The sequence below is a fragment of the Ochlerotatus camptorhynchus genome, unplaced genomic scaffold (assembly GCF_037179485.1).
Source record: "Ochlerotatus camptorhynchus isolate MF236.1 unplaced genomic scaffold, CSIRO-AGI_Acam_v1.1 ptg000099l, whole genome shotgun sequence".
NCBI classification, from domain to species: domain Eukaryota; kingdom Metazoa; phylum Arthropoda; class Insecta; order Diptera; family Culicidae; genus Ochlerotatus; species Ochlerotatus camptorhynchus.
Window position 1 is genome coordinate 1276966 of NW_027040589.1, and position 13281 is coordinate 1290246.

The window sequence follows — 13281 nt, forward strand, 5'->3', positions numbered from 1 at the left end:
CGGAATTGTCCCTCAGGCTCCTCACCCGTTGTGAAGTTATGAACCCACTGGTAATCGAAAACTTTGAGAAGCTTCTTGAGCTAAACCCTCAAACTCGTTTTATGTCATTGTACTACGTGTACATAACTCAGGATGTCAGCCCTTCACAGCATAATCCCCATCGTGTATGCTTCTCCGACTTCGGCAATTCAGTTAGTTTTGATTTATCTATGACGCGGGAGATTCGTGGAATCCCAGAACATCATCGTTCCATGATTGTTCCGTCAATTTACGCTGCAAAGTTTGGCCAAGTTGATTCCGCAAGATCGTTCTTCACAGATGGATCACTAATAGAGTCGTCCGCTGGTTTTGGTATTTTTAACGAATTTCATAGCGCCTCTCGAATGCTTCAAGCTCCTTGTTCCGTATATGTTGCTGAACTGGCGGCAATATATTATACGCTAGAAACGATCACCTCACTTGCACCAGATCATTATTTTATTTTTACGGATAGTCTCAGTTCTGTCGAGGCTATTCGCTCTATGAGGCCGGTAAAGCACTCCTCGTATTTTCTCATGAAAATACGAGAGCTTTTAAGTGCTTTATCTTTAAGATCTTTTGTCATCACCTTTGCATGGGTCCCATCTCATTGCTCGATTCCGGGCAATGAGATGGCTGACTCACTTGCTAAGGTGGGCGCTATGGAAGGCGATATTTACGATCGACAAATCGCCTACGATGAATTTTTCTTCATTTATCGTCAACAGTCACTCGTCAGCTGGCAGAATAAGTGGAGTGAAGGGAGTTTGGGACGATGGCTATATTCGATCATCCCTAAGGTGTCGAAGAGTCCTTGGTTCAAGGGGTTGGATGTGGGTCGAGACTTCATTCGTCTGATGTCTCGCCTCATGTCCAATCACTATTCGTTAAACGCTCACTTGTTTCGTGTTGGGCTGGGAGACAGCAATCTCTGTGAATGTGGGCAAGGTTACCAAGACGCCGATCACATCCTTTGGTCTTGTGCTGAGCACCGTGGAGTCAGATCTGAGCTGTGCGATTCCCTTCGGGCTCGAGGTAGACAACCTAATGTTCCAGTTCGGGATATTTTGGCTAGACGTGACCTGGAGTTTATGAAACTCATATATGTTTACTTTAAGAATACTAACCTTAGATTGTAAGTTTGATTAACCTTGTGTTTAGTTTGTGTATTGTGCGTGTAGTTTTTTTTAATGTTTGTTTTCAAGATGAATAGAAATAAGTTCATGTTTTAGGATTAATTAAATATTTGTATAATAAATCATATTTCAAACCTCCTTCTCCCTTTCCCCACCCAAAAAATTGTAAATCTCCACTAACCTCGAGACGACCGCGAGTAATCGGTTCAATTCCTTTAACTCTAGATTTAAGACAATAATCATGTATAATGAAAATGATAACTCGGCTCTGTAAAGTTTATTCGATTGAGCCTGTACAAATAAATTAATAAAAAAAAAAAAAAAAAAATAAGCCCTACAATAATAATTTTATGGTCTGCTTTAATGTGAGTCCAATTTCCTTTAATAAACCTTATTTTGAATTTCGTTACTTGTGGGCTTAAAACGTGATCTATTTGACTTTCTTTGTTGGCACTCCTCCATGTTATGTTAGTGTTGATGCCTATCTTGGAAGAAACATTCTTCAGATTTTCCATGTGCAAGAACATTTTAAATAGTTCTCCATTATCATTGCAGTTCTTATGCCCTAATCTCTTACCTATCCATTTATCATCTTCTCTATTAAGTCATCTAGACCAAGTTGGGCATTGAAATCTCCCAGCACTAATATGAAACGTCTATCGTTTTCTGCACCTGTCAACTCTGTTAGCCTGTTAAGGAAAGCATTTTGTTTGATATTAGGAGCATGTACATTAATAATTATTAACTTACTGCCCCCTATTATCAGTTTTCCCCTAGTTTGCAATCCAATACTTTCACATTCAGATTTTTCCTAATCGCTTAGGCAAGTCCTCTTGTCTTGTTAATATGATTTCCTCTAATCTTACAAACGTGATTTTGAGAATTTACTTCATCCCCTAATGTGTTGGCCTCTTGCATAGCAGCTATATCAATTCCTTTAACATTCAATACCTCATCTATCTCCTCTCTTTTACTGTTACTTCTACATCCTTTGACGTTCCAGCTAGCCACTTTCAATACCCTTCCTTCTTGCTGTTTCAAAGCGTTCTTTCTTATGTTGTTATTTCTATCTTCTGTCATGTCATAAGATACTCCTTGTAGCCCTTCCCTGCTGCTTGTTTCAACTATGTGTCCTTCCTTCCCTACATTCTCCTCATCCTTTTCCATTTCAGCTGCTGTCCTATCGATCTGTGTCTTATCTATTATGCTATCGTAATGATTCAATACTGGTGCTCCTGATTAGAATATTTGCAAGGCTCCCTTATCAATGAATTGCTCTCCAAAACAATATTTTGTTCCATCTTGTACTATTACTAATATGGATATTTCAAATAACTCCGCAACAACTACAAACGCCTCCTGTCCAAGCCAGAATCCATATTGTTTGAATTTTGAAATTACTGCGTCAAAGCTCTTCTCATCCTCCAAGTACTCAAATAGAAATATTTCAAACCTTTCCCTGTTCGCATAAATATGATCAGCGATTTTATTTCGTAGCTTCTTTACATTCCAGTTAGATACGTAGCATCTACCTTCAATTTTCCCGAGTTGATCCAATAGTACCCTAATCAGACAGTTTCCATCACCCTGAATTTTCTTAATCTGAAACTCCTGTATCATGCCTTCTAGTTTACGAATATAAATATGATTTTTCAGCTTGCTGTAACAACATTCTGTTGCTAAACACCATATATTTTCTTTCGATCTATGAATCTCTTCTATTTCCTCAAATGTTGATAGAACATAATACGCATTTTGTTCTGTGTTATTACTCATCACTCTAAGCGCTAACGGCGATTTTTTACTCTTCCCTTCTGTAACTCCTAGTACCTTTTCCTTACCATTAACCCACACGATAACCATTTCTCTATCCAATTCTTCTGACAGCCTACTCAGAAGCACCCATACTTCTTCCTCATCTTTTGCATTCATCCACAACGTTGATTTTTCTAGCTGATTATAGGCCTGAAAGAAACTGTCTATCCTTTGTATATCAATTTTGCAGTTGTGTTTATCAATTTCGTCATTATTATGTTTATTTTTTATTCCTGTGTTTGTTTCTGTTCTCTCCGAAACGCACCTAAACGACTGTGTAAGTTCGATCCTCGATTCATCCGCTCTCTGCTCCCTTTTCCTTCAGTATCCTTTTCACCAATGCCAGCAACGACTCTTTCTGTAAAACTACCTTCTTCTCGAGTACATGTTTTCTTGTCCAGTATATTCTCTATCTCACCATCGTAGTTGATTAAAAACTCCAATTTTCCTAAACTTCAGTTCAACTTGCCTTCTCCATATGTGACCCTACCTCCCGACTTATAATAAACATTAACTTCGCACTCGAAAATTTCCGCTAGCACCCACAGGATTTCTCTTTCAATTGTCCGGCTTCCATTGCTTACTTTCTCTATATATTCCTGATACTAAATCATCCCCTCATCATAGCTCTCGATCTCTCCTCTTGAAATTCCATTCAAAATAAATTTGCCGATTTATTTTTTTAATAAAATCTATAAAAATCAAGTTCAACTCTACAAGATCTTCAAGGAAGAACAAGTTATCTCCTAATTTCCAGCTTATCTGCAACAATACCGCTTCAACGAATTCAACCTCATAGCGAAATGACTGCGCCGTGAGTTAACCCCCCTCCGAATGCACTAATACCTGACGTTTCAGTAAATCCCTTTTCTGATAATTATCCATTTCTAATATTATAATCAGCCCTTAATAAAAGAGGCTGAGAAAGCGCTCAATAAACAACTAAAGAGCAGTATCAATATTTCGATTGGGACGTAGTAATCAATTAATATCGAAAGGAAAAGATAACTCAAGGATGCAATGTGGGCTTACCTGGTTAAAGCACGAATGCACTTCCGAACTAATGTGATATGAACACTGCTTAATTAATCTTCACAGTAAAATCAAACTGCAATTAGCTTTCCTTCCTCGCACACGGTTATCAAAACTACTCTAACAAAACAACTTATCGGATTTTGCAAAAATTCAAAACAAACTACGTCCTTCAGAACCCGAATCCAGAAACCGTTCTACTCGCATATTGGGCATCACAGTAGGCGTCGAAAAAGCACCGTTGCCCGTAGCCGCGATGAACGGAATTCGGGACAATCCACACGTTTGTGCACGAAACGACCACACTCGAAGCACTTGAAACCAGCCTTCTTCCAGGCGAAAGCCGACTCACCAGAATTTTCCTCCGAGTGGCTCGTTTGATTCGCACGTTTTGCAGACTCGTCCATCAGCCGCTTCTTGGCGTACTCCAGGGTCAACTGGTCAGGTTGGATAGTTTCCAAAGCCGTGATTAACGCATCATAGGACTTTGGTAGCGCTAACAAAAGCTGGCAAACTACATCCTCATCGTCCTGTTTTCACCCCGGCAGCCTTCATCTCACGCAGCACTTTCTCACGTTTTCGCCTTCTTTAAGACGCAGCTCCTGGAACTGCTTCTTCAAGTACAGCTTCCCGGCGATCCCAACCCGCTCGAACGCGTTCTTCAAAGCGTCCCAAGCTTCCTTCGCCGTCCGTTTGTCCTTCACGTAGTCCAGTTGGTCCTCTGCTATTCGGTTGATAAGCAAATTTTTGCACTTCCGATCTTCTTCTTCTCCGCCTTGACTGCCGCTGTGTCCGCTTGGAGCTTCCTCGCCTTCGATGGCCTTCTCAAATCTTTGTCCTCCATTAGAACCGCAACTCGGAACATCCAGTTTCCGAAGTTGGTTCCATCGAACTGCCACAACTTTTCTTCACCCATTTCCGCGAACAAACGAAACGAAACTTTGCAAATTTTCCTTCTACTGTGCTGGGCCCATAACCTAATAAAATAGGCAGCGCAAAGTTAAAGCGTCTTTATTGAACGGTAGCTTGGGTAAAAGAGAACAATTCGTAATTCAAAGAAGGCAAGCCCTACCACGATCTTAATATCTAGATTGTTAGGTTGCTATGCAACGCATCGGTCGGTTGTCATTCAACATAAACTTCTACCGAAAGCATCTTTCAAATTCTCCCAGAAATTTATTTCGTCTTCCTCAGGAAATTTCTCCATGAGCTTCTTCCGGATGTTTTTTTTTCGACTTTTATTGGAAGGTTTTTCCTAAACCTTTCTGGCTTCCTCTGGATGTGTCAACCGTTTTTTATTCCGAATGTCTCTTTAAATTTTCTCCAAAAGATTCTCAATATTTTTCTTGGAAGTTCCCCAGATGTTATTCCGGCTTTTATTAGAACGTTCTTCGAACTTCCTCCAGAAGAGCGTCTTTCTTGCTTTTCTGGTAGTTTCTTCGGCTTCCTTCAGAAGCTTATTCAAGCTGACATTTCCGGACTTTCCTGGAAAGGCCGTTCTTTGTTGAAAAGTTTGAATTTTCGCCTTCAAAAACGGCAATTTTGATATTATCTAGAAAAATACATTAGGCCCTTGGGTTTGTTTTTATTTATCTCGGTTTCAGTTACTTCTGGGGTTCCTAAAACATGACCAGTGTGGTCCTGGGCACTTCAAATGACTACCATGGATGTAGGACCTATTCTAAAATCAATCGAGATTTCTAGATAAACATTTCAATAGGTCCTACCCAAGGGGTGGTCACTCTGTACACTTATTTTGCGCCAACATTTATCTCAGTGTGCCTCAAGTGTGCCGCGCTGTGCGGAGGGTGCCATGTCATCGGACTGATTTTTTGTGAATAATTGTATGTCTTGCAGCACTCGGAATGAATCTGTCTTAAGTTCCAGGATGCCGATTTTTGAAAACAAGTAGTGTCGAGTTAATCTGGATATCGACATTTCTCGCATTTGTATGTCAATTGGCATCATACAAAAACGTAGTTTTCCGAAATTTCATGATAAAAAAGTTTAAACTTTGACGGTTTTACGGCACATGAAATCATGTCCGGTTGAGTCCAAATTTTGCAAAGGGTCTTTTTTCTAGGCAATGAACTTTTTATACATGGTCGGTTTGAAAAATTCGATGGTCACTTTTTCCCCATACATTTCAAGGGCACCCTAGTATATACGGAACTTGTGCCAGCGTTCGTCTGAAACCCTCTTGATAGAAGAATCTAGTGAAGTCTTTCGAGTGAAGCTTAAATGAATTTCCTAAAAAGTTTTAAAGTTAGTCAAGAAATCCGTTGCAATACCTCATACGTGGGTCCATTAAATATTTTTTTAAGTCTTAACCTATGTCACAGATTTCAACCCACCTTTGCCAAAATGCTCTTTTTTGATTTTCCACTGTATTCCTCTCTCCCCTCTCCCCTTTTAGCCCATCACGACCCGCTGGACAATCACCTACCGATGTCGCCGTTCCGGTCGAAGATGGAACGCCTCAATAACGAGTGCTCGAACCCGACCCTGCAGCAAAACTGCGTCGCCGGACAAAAGTGGCGCTGCATCAACGAGGACGGGCGCTGGCGCCGGCACAAGTGCAAGTTTCACCTGCAACTGCAGAGCCACCTGGCCGAAATCAACAAACTATCTAGTCAGAACAAGCGCAACTGCGCCTGTTTCACCCCGGATGGGCTGATCTACACCAAGATCAAATCCAAACGGGACTACAAGCATCACATGCTGGGAGGGCGAAATCCAGGTCACCGCAGCCGACGGCAGAAACGGAACTTGGAGGACGTCTATGCGGAGGTCTTTCTGGAAGCGAATCCGGAAATGGCTGGTTTGGTTAGGGTTGCCAGATCGGTAGTTGAAGTGGAAGAGGAAATCCAATCTAGTCAGGAGGGCGGAAGGAGAAGCAAGCGGGAGGCGACCGGTAGCGGAGGTGGTGGTCAGATTGAGAGTGTGATTCACGAGTTGAAGAGCACGTTGAAGGACATTGAGCGAAATTTCGAGCAGAATTCAGTGCTGAAGAAGCAGAATTCGACGGCGGCTGAGGAAGTGGATCTTCCTGGTACCAAGTGTTTTGTCACAGCGATAGGGAAAGTGAATTGTTCGAACGTCATCTACGAGGACGAAACCAGCTGGAAGCGAAGTCGCATGCAAATAGATATGCTGATCAAGGTATTGAAAACTAAAATAAACGATCTGAAGGATATCAAGAAGCACTTGAAGGAACACAGGCCGTCTAGCTTCCGAGATGAGGATGGGGACGATGAAGAGGATAATCAAAGTGCATCTTTCGAGCAGGATTATGAACTCAAAACTACAACTAGTACTACCACGACGTCAACTAGTACAACAACATTGAACCCATTCTTGGAGCAGGTATTCCAAAGGAGGGAGCCTTTCAACCGAACTGGTTCAGGAAAGCGTCCAAAACAGAATAGTGGTATAAACCGGAGGCGTCCGAAGCCTGCAAGAACAGAAGACGAAGAAGGAACACTGATCGACATGACTTTGTTCGAAGCTGGTGGTAACAATGAAGAGGCTCAACCGGAGCTAAGCAGTTCCAGATCTAGTCAGAACAGGCACCGAAGCAATGGTCATTCGCTTGGAGTGAATGGCAAGCACCGTAGTAGAAATCGTCTGGAATCCCAATCGACGACGTCCACCACAACAAGCGCTGCTAGTTCTTCCAATGAACCCACCTCGATTGAACTGGAAACCCCCACTTCCAGTACAACGGAGAAGACAGTTCTTGAGATAACTGAAGAAATTCTGCAATCGATTGCCAGTTCTACAACCGTAGGTTACCAGCAATCATCTAGTCCATTTTCACATTTTGTAGACAACGAGAACACATTCCCGAGCAACACTTCCTCCTTTTCCATTGTGACAGAAGCATCTGGCTTTGATGAAACGCCCTTCCAAGTAGATCCAACCACAGCGGAAACTGAATCTCCCTCGCTAGTCGACGACGACGACACCGACACCAACCCAGTGCTGCAGAATGCCACCACCACGACGACCACGGTGGCAAACGACATCTTCAGCGTCAACGCCATCACGCACAACCAGATTCCGGTGGTTAAGCACGACACCGCCCTCCCGGCTGCTGAGTGCTACTGCGAACCGGAAGTTGACGGGTACGGAGGGAGTTTGTTGCCTGCGGAGGCATTCGAGTCTTTTGATTTTCCATGTTTACACCATTGCAGACCTCTGCCTGACGAACGGGACCTGGCACGGGAAACGCGCCGACGTTTGAAGGAGGAACGCCAGAGGAAGAAGGAGAGGAAACGCCAGCGGAAGTCCAAGCTGGGCAAGGAATGCCTCTCGGAGCGAATGAACTGTTTCAACCACGACGCGAACCACTGGCGGACGGCACCGATGTGGGACGATAAGCCGTTCTGTTTCTGCATGAATGCGAACAACAACACGTACTCGTGCCTGAGGACGATCAATCAGACGCACAATTTCCTGTACTGCGAGTTTACGACTGGTTTGGTCACTTACTACAACTTGAGAAGTGGTAGGTGGTATATGGGCATTCTAAGAGTTTATTGCTAAATTGAGAGGAACATTTATTTTCCAGATCCATTCGAGACGCAGAACCGCGAATCGACGTTGACGGCGGAGGAAAAGGTAGTGTTGCACGAGACGTTGGAGTACATGAAGGGTTGTCGGGGTAAGAGCTGTACGCTGCCCAAGCATCACCATGGAGCAGGAACAGGAGGAGGAGGATTAGGTGGAGCGGGAGGTGGCGGTCAACCGGACGGCAGGATGCCGGGCTCCGTTGGGACGGGTAGCGGCAAGCGGAAGCATCATCGGGATCCGATGGGTGGTAGGTTGAAAGTTGATTCGAAAACTGATAGCTGATCGGTGTTAGCTCTGAACTGATGTCGGGTTAAGCTTTCGGGTTGTAATCAAACAATAGGACTGTGTTTTCAGATTTATTGATTAAGGGATAAGGGTTGTAGCACGGAGAAAAAAATGTGATATGGTAAGTGAGCCAGTTTTATGGTACTAGTGCTCAAGTTGTTGACCCTAGGGTGTAACTTAAGTTTGAAAAAAATTCCATGTCTTTATTCGCGTAGACATGACAAAATCTATGTTCTAACCCTGCATGGAAATAAATAAGGTAAAAAATATTAAAATTGAAAACTAAGATACGAACAATTAGGGAACCTTTTTGGCCAAAATCTGGTTCACTGATTTTTGCGACGCCGCTTGGACACCCCCTAGTTTCGAAGCATAGCAACAATACAATATAGATTATAGTGGAGGTAGTGCAAACAGATAGGAAAAGGATAAGTTCGCCATTGCAATAAAATTCGGTTGCTTACGGTGCAACTTGGAGCAGTTAATTCAATAGTTTGATTTCAATTTCACAATTAGTGGATAGTTAGTGCAACAAGAACCAGGAGAATGTTGTGTTCCTCGACAAACTTTAGGAAACGATTGAGAATAAGTTTCTCGAACAATTTGCTCAGCGCTGAAAAGAGACTGATCGGTCTGTAGCTTGACGCTAGCGTTGGGCCCTTCCCGGGTTTGCATAGGCATGATTTTTGCTACTTTCCAGATGCTTGGAAAGTAGTGCAGTTTCAAGCATCTGTTGAAGGCAGCAGCCAGCAGAGAGTGAACCTTCATGCTGAGATTTTTCAACACTAGGTTGAATATTTCGTCGAACCCGGGGGCCTTCATGTTTTTGGTGCATTTCAGCGCTGAGCAAATCTGTTCCACTGTGATTCTATCCTCCGGAGGGATGGCACAAGGGGAGGAATCAAGGTTGAGTACGCATTGCTCAACCTGAACTTCGAGCGGACTTTGGATGATGGAGCCAAGCAAGTGCGATTTGGCAATATGCTCACCCATCGCATTTGCTTTCTCCTGAGGGGTGATTATGAGCCGATCGTCATCATATTCATCTTTGAGTGGTGAAATGGGTTTTGGGACCTTGGCAACTTTCCAGAATGGTCTGGAGCGGTTGTCCAGATTCTAGACGATTCGCCCGAAACTTTCGTTCCGGAGTGAGACCATTCTGGAAGCAATATCTTTGTTCAGATCGGCCATTTCACGTTTCCTCGCTAGATCTCCGGTTCTTTGGAACTGGCGTCTACGAACATTTCTCAGGCGAATCAAGGGTTAGGTGTGGGAATCAATGGCAATAAACTTACCCCTCACAGGAACTCGTCGAACGCACGCCTCATCAGCCACTGTTATGGCTTGGTGGAGTCCCTTCAACGCACGGTCGATGTCTTCCACGGTGTCAAGCGGCGGGTTGTCCTTGATGTGCCTGTCTACCACGCGTCCAAACTGGGCCCAGTTTACGCGATGGTAGTCCTTGCGCAGGCTTGAAGCAGGAGCCACGTTGTAGCCCAGTTCAGCCACCACCGGTTGGTGGTCGGAGCTGAGTTCGTTCAAGGCTACCGGCTTGGACAAGCCGGTATTTGTCAGGAACAGGTCTAGCTTGGATGGGTTGCCCGCCGGTGAGATGAATGTTGGTTCATCCGAAAACCAAACGGAGTACAGCCCATGCTGTTAGTGGTCGAACAGGAGACGACCGTTCTGGTTCTGCTGGTAGTTCCGCCAGGCCTCATCGCGAGCATTCAGATCTCCTACAACTACGAAGCGGGAACCGGTACGGGTGATGGTGGACAGGTCCTTCTTGAATTTAGCCGCTAGTCCACTGCTGGCGGCACACTGTCGAGGGTAGTAGACGGTGATGAACTGGACGTATCCAGTCGACGACTCCACCTCCACACCAAGGGCCTCGATGATAGAGGTGCGGATATGGGACAGAGTGTGGTATTTTATTCCTTTCTTGACGACGACCGCAACACCACCACCCCTGGAGCTGGTGCGATCAAGCCGGATAATGTTGTGGTCAGGCAACCAGAAGCTGTCGCCGGACTTTAGATGGGTCTCGGTTAGAAGGCCCACGTCGATGCTGTGCTTGCGGAGGAAGTCGGCAAGCTCAATCTTTTTTGCTCTTACAGAGCAAGCATTCCAGGTGACGATAGTTAGCGGTTTAGACGCCATACTGGATGATGAACTTACCGAGCTCTTGGATCTGTTCGGGCTTATTGCGGCACTTACGAAGAGCACCGGACATGTTGACGAAAATTTCCATCAGTTCATCCGCTGAGAACAGATCGGGGTTGTTGTTTTGCGCTGTTGGTTGTCTCCAGAATTCAGGGGGGAATGGAGAGCTTTGGCCAGCAGAATCACCGGAAGTTGCTTGAGCGGGATGCACCCGCGAATTCGCTTGCCTTTGCTGAGGAGCACGAAGAGGCGGGAAATCCTCCGTTCGGAATACCGGGACTTTGTCCTTCTTGCGTCCTGGTTGGTTGTTAGTTGCCACCTGTTTTCGGATGCGTTTGAAGTCCTCGCGTTTGGAGCACTGTCTGTCGGAACCTTGATGTGCCACCACCACAGTTGGCGCATTTTAACGCCACGGCTCCATCCGCAGGGCAGTTGGAAGTGGCGTGTTCTTGAGCGCAGTTGCTGCAGCGTGGCTTGATGTTACAGTTGCGGGTGCCATGTCCAAAGTTCAGTATGGCTCCCATCGTACGATGATGGAGTAGATTGAGCGGATAGCCTGCAGCGCATTCAGCGTCACCGTTCCCTTCTGAACGAGCACCAGGAAAAGATAATCCGGGTACGTCTTCACGTTTTCGTCTCCTCGTCATCCGAAAGACAGCGATTGGGGCCAGCTTGTACCGGTCCTTGAGTTCTTCTTCGATCGCCTTGGGGTCAACATTCGGTAGACTACCTTGAAGGGCTTCTCACCATGGATGTCGTGCGTGAAGTATTCCGCATTGGAATCATTCAAGAATTTGACGGCGATTTCGTATTTCACTCTCGTCCGGAGCATCACCTTAGTGCCGATCGTGCTGATCTTGTACTCAGCTGCGATGCGAAATCGTCAATGGCGTCTAGAGGGGCACTACCTTCACCACCAGTGGAGGAAGCTTGACTTTGGCCGCACTCGGGCCGGCAGAATTCTCGGTTTCGACGGCGGCGCTGAAATCACTGTCGCTGGGGTTCGTTGCGGTAACATCGGACTGTCCTTGATTGTTCTTCCTCTTTTTCGTATGCTTCACCGGGTATTCCCAACATCGGTGGGAAGAGTAGCGTACCTATTTGAGGTAGGTACCGAGCTACCCTCACCACTGTTCTTCTTCTCCGCTTGGTCACGAAGTCTGCTCCGAGAGCGCTGTCTTCCCATCACGCGATGCGACCGACACTACTGACGACGCGACGTGCAGTATATCTGCGAACGTTTGTAACAAACTATAGGTTAATCGAACAACTCGACAGAGCGAGCAAAGACCGAACTGTACTGCTTGACGTTCAAGCAGAGAATGGCGTCAACGAGCTTAGGTACCTCATATTTATACCTCTAGCGGTATCAAAATTCCCGAACCAATCAGGACTCGTTTGCATACGGTCTATCACGCTTCACGCTCATTCGATTCTACTCATTTCTATTCCACACTAACTCTATCTGCTACAATTACTACCAAAATTTCATAACAAAGAAGAGTGTTTAATCAATATCTAATACCTTAATAACATACAAACTGTATAATGCGTTAAACGTCCTGCAAAGCTGGGCAATTCTAAAAGTAAATATTTCCACTACGACATGAGCAGTCAGTAGTGATGCCACATTTTTTCGATTTTCAATCTGTATTTTCATCGCAAAAAATCTTTTTAATCCGTATCTGATTAATTTTTCAATAAGGTTTAACACAAAGCTTTTACTGAAAGTTTAGTCGAATTGCATGCAATATTTTATAATTGCGAATTCCGAATTGCACACCTCAATTCGTGCCGAGTTATTAGTTGTGTCAAAAGCTGTGCCTAGCGCTCTGCCGAACGTACCTATCAACCCAAAAAACAATTTGAGTTGATCAACAGCTGAATAAGCTATTTTTTAGCTGAAGAAGCTTACGTTTGCATGAGCAAGCTCTTATTCAACATTCAATGTTTGTTGGGAACGGCAATTAAAGTATGCTTTTCAAAGTGTTTGGCAACACTGAAGGTTATGACTTTTGTAATTTTGTTTACATTCTCAATTTCTCTGCTGGATCATGGCAGACTTCCAAGTTCAAGCATAGTTCAATCACACGCTTGGAGCAACATCGTCGAACCAGTTTAAAGTCAACTGATCGACTCAGAAGTGCGTGTCCTCAAAGATATAACCCAAGCCTATCGTATGATGCCTTCCCCCGAAGAACTGTCATACTTTGAAAATAGGATTCTCAGTCACCGCAGACTTCAGCGGAAGCGCTGT

At 44.5% G+C, this 13281-nt stretch overlaps 1 protein-coding gene across 3 annotated transcripts in view; it reads left to right on the forward strand.

The window, feature by feature from the left end:
- Positions 1 to 13281, forward strand: part of Sulf1 (Extracellular sulfatase Sulf1) — a 209775-nt gene that overhangs the window by 187286 nt on the left and 9208 nt on the right. For all 3 annotated transcript variants that reach the window (XM_065219105.1, XM_065219108.1, XM_065219107.1), the window contains exons 8-10: positions 6418 to 8128; positions 8198 to 8511; positions 8575 to 8823. In XM_065219105.1, the coding sequence (XP_065075177.1) occupies positions 6418 to 8128; positions 8198 to 8511; positions 8575 to 8823 (2274 nt within the window). The remainder of the gene's footprint in view (positions 1 to 6417; positions 8129 to 8197; positions 8512 to 8574; positions 8824 to 13281) is intronic.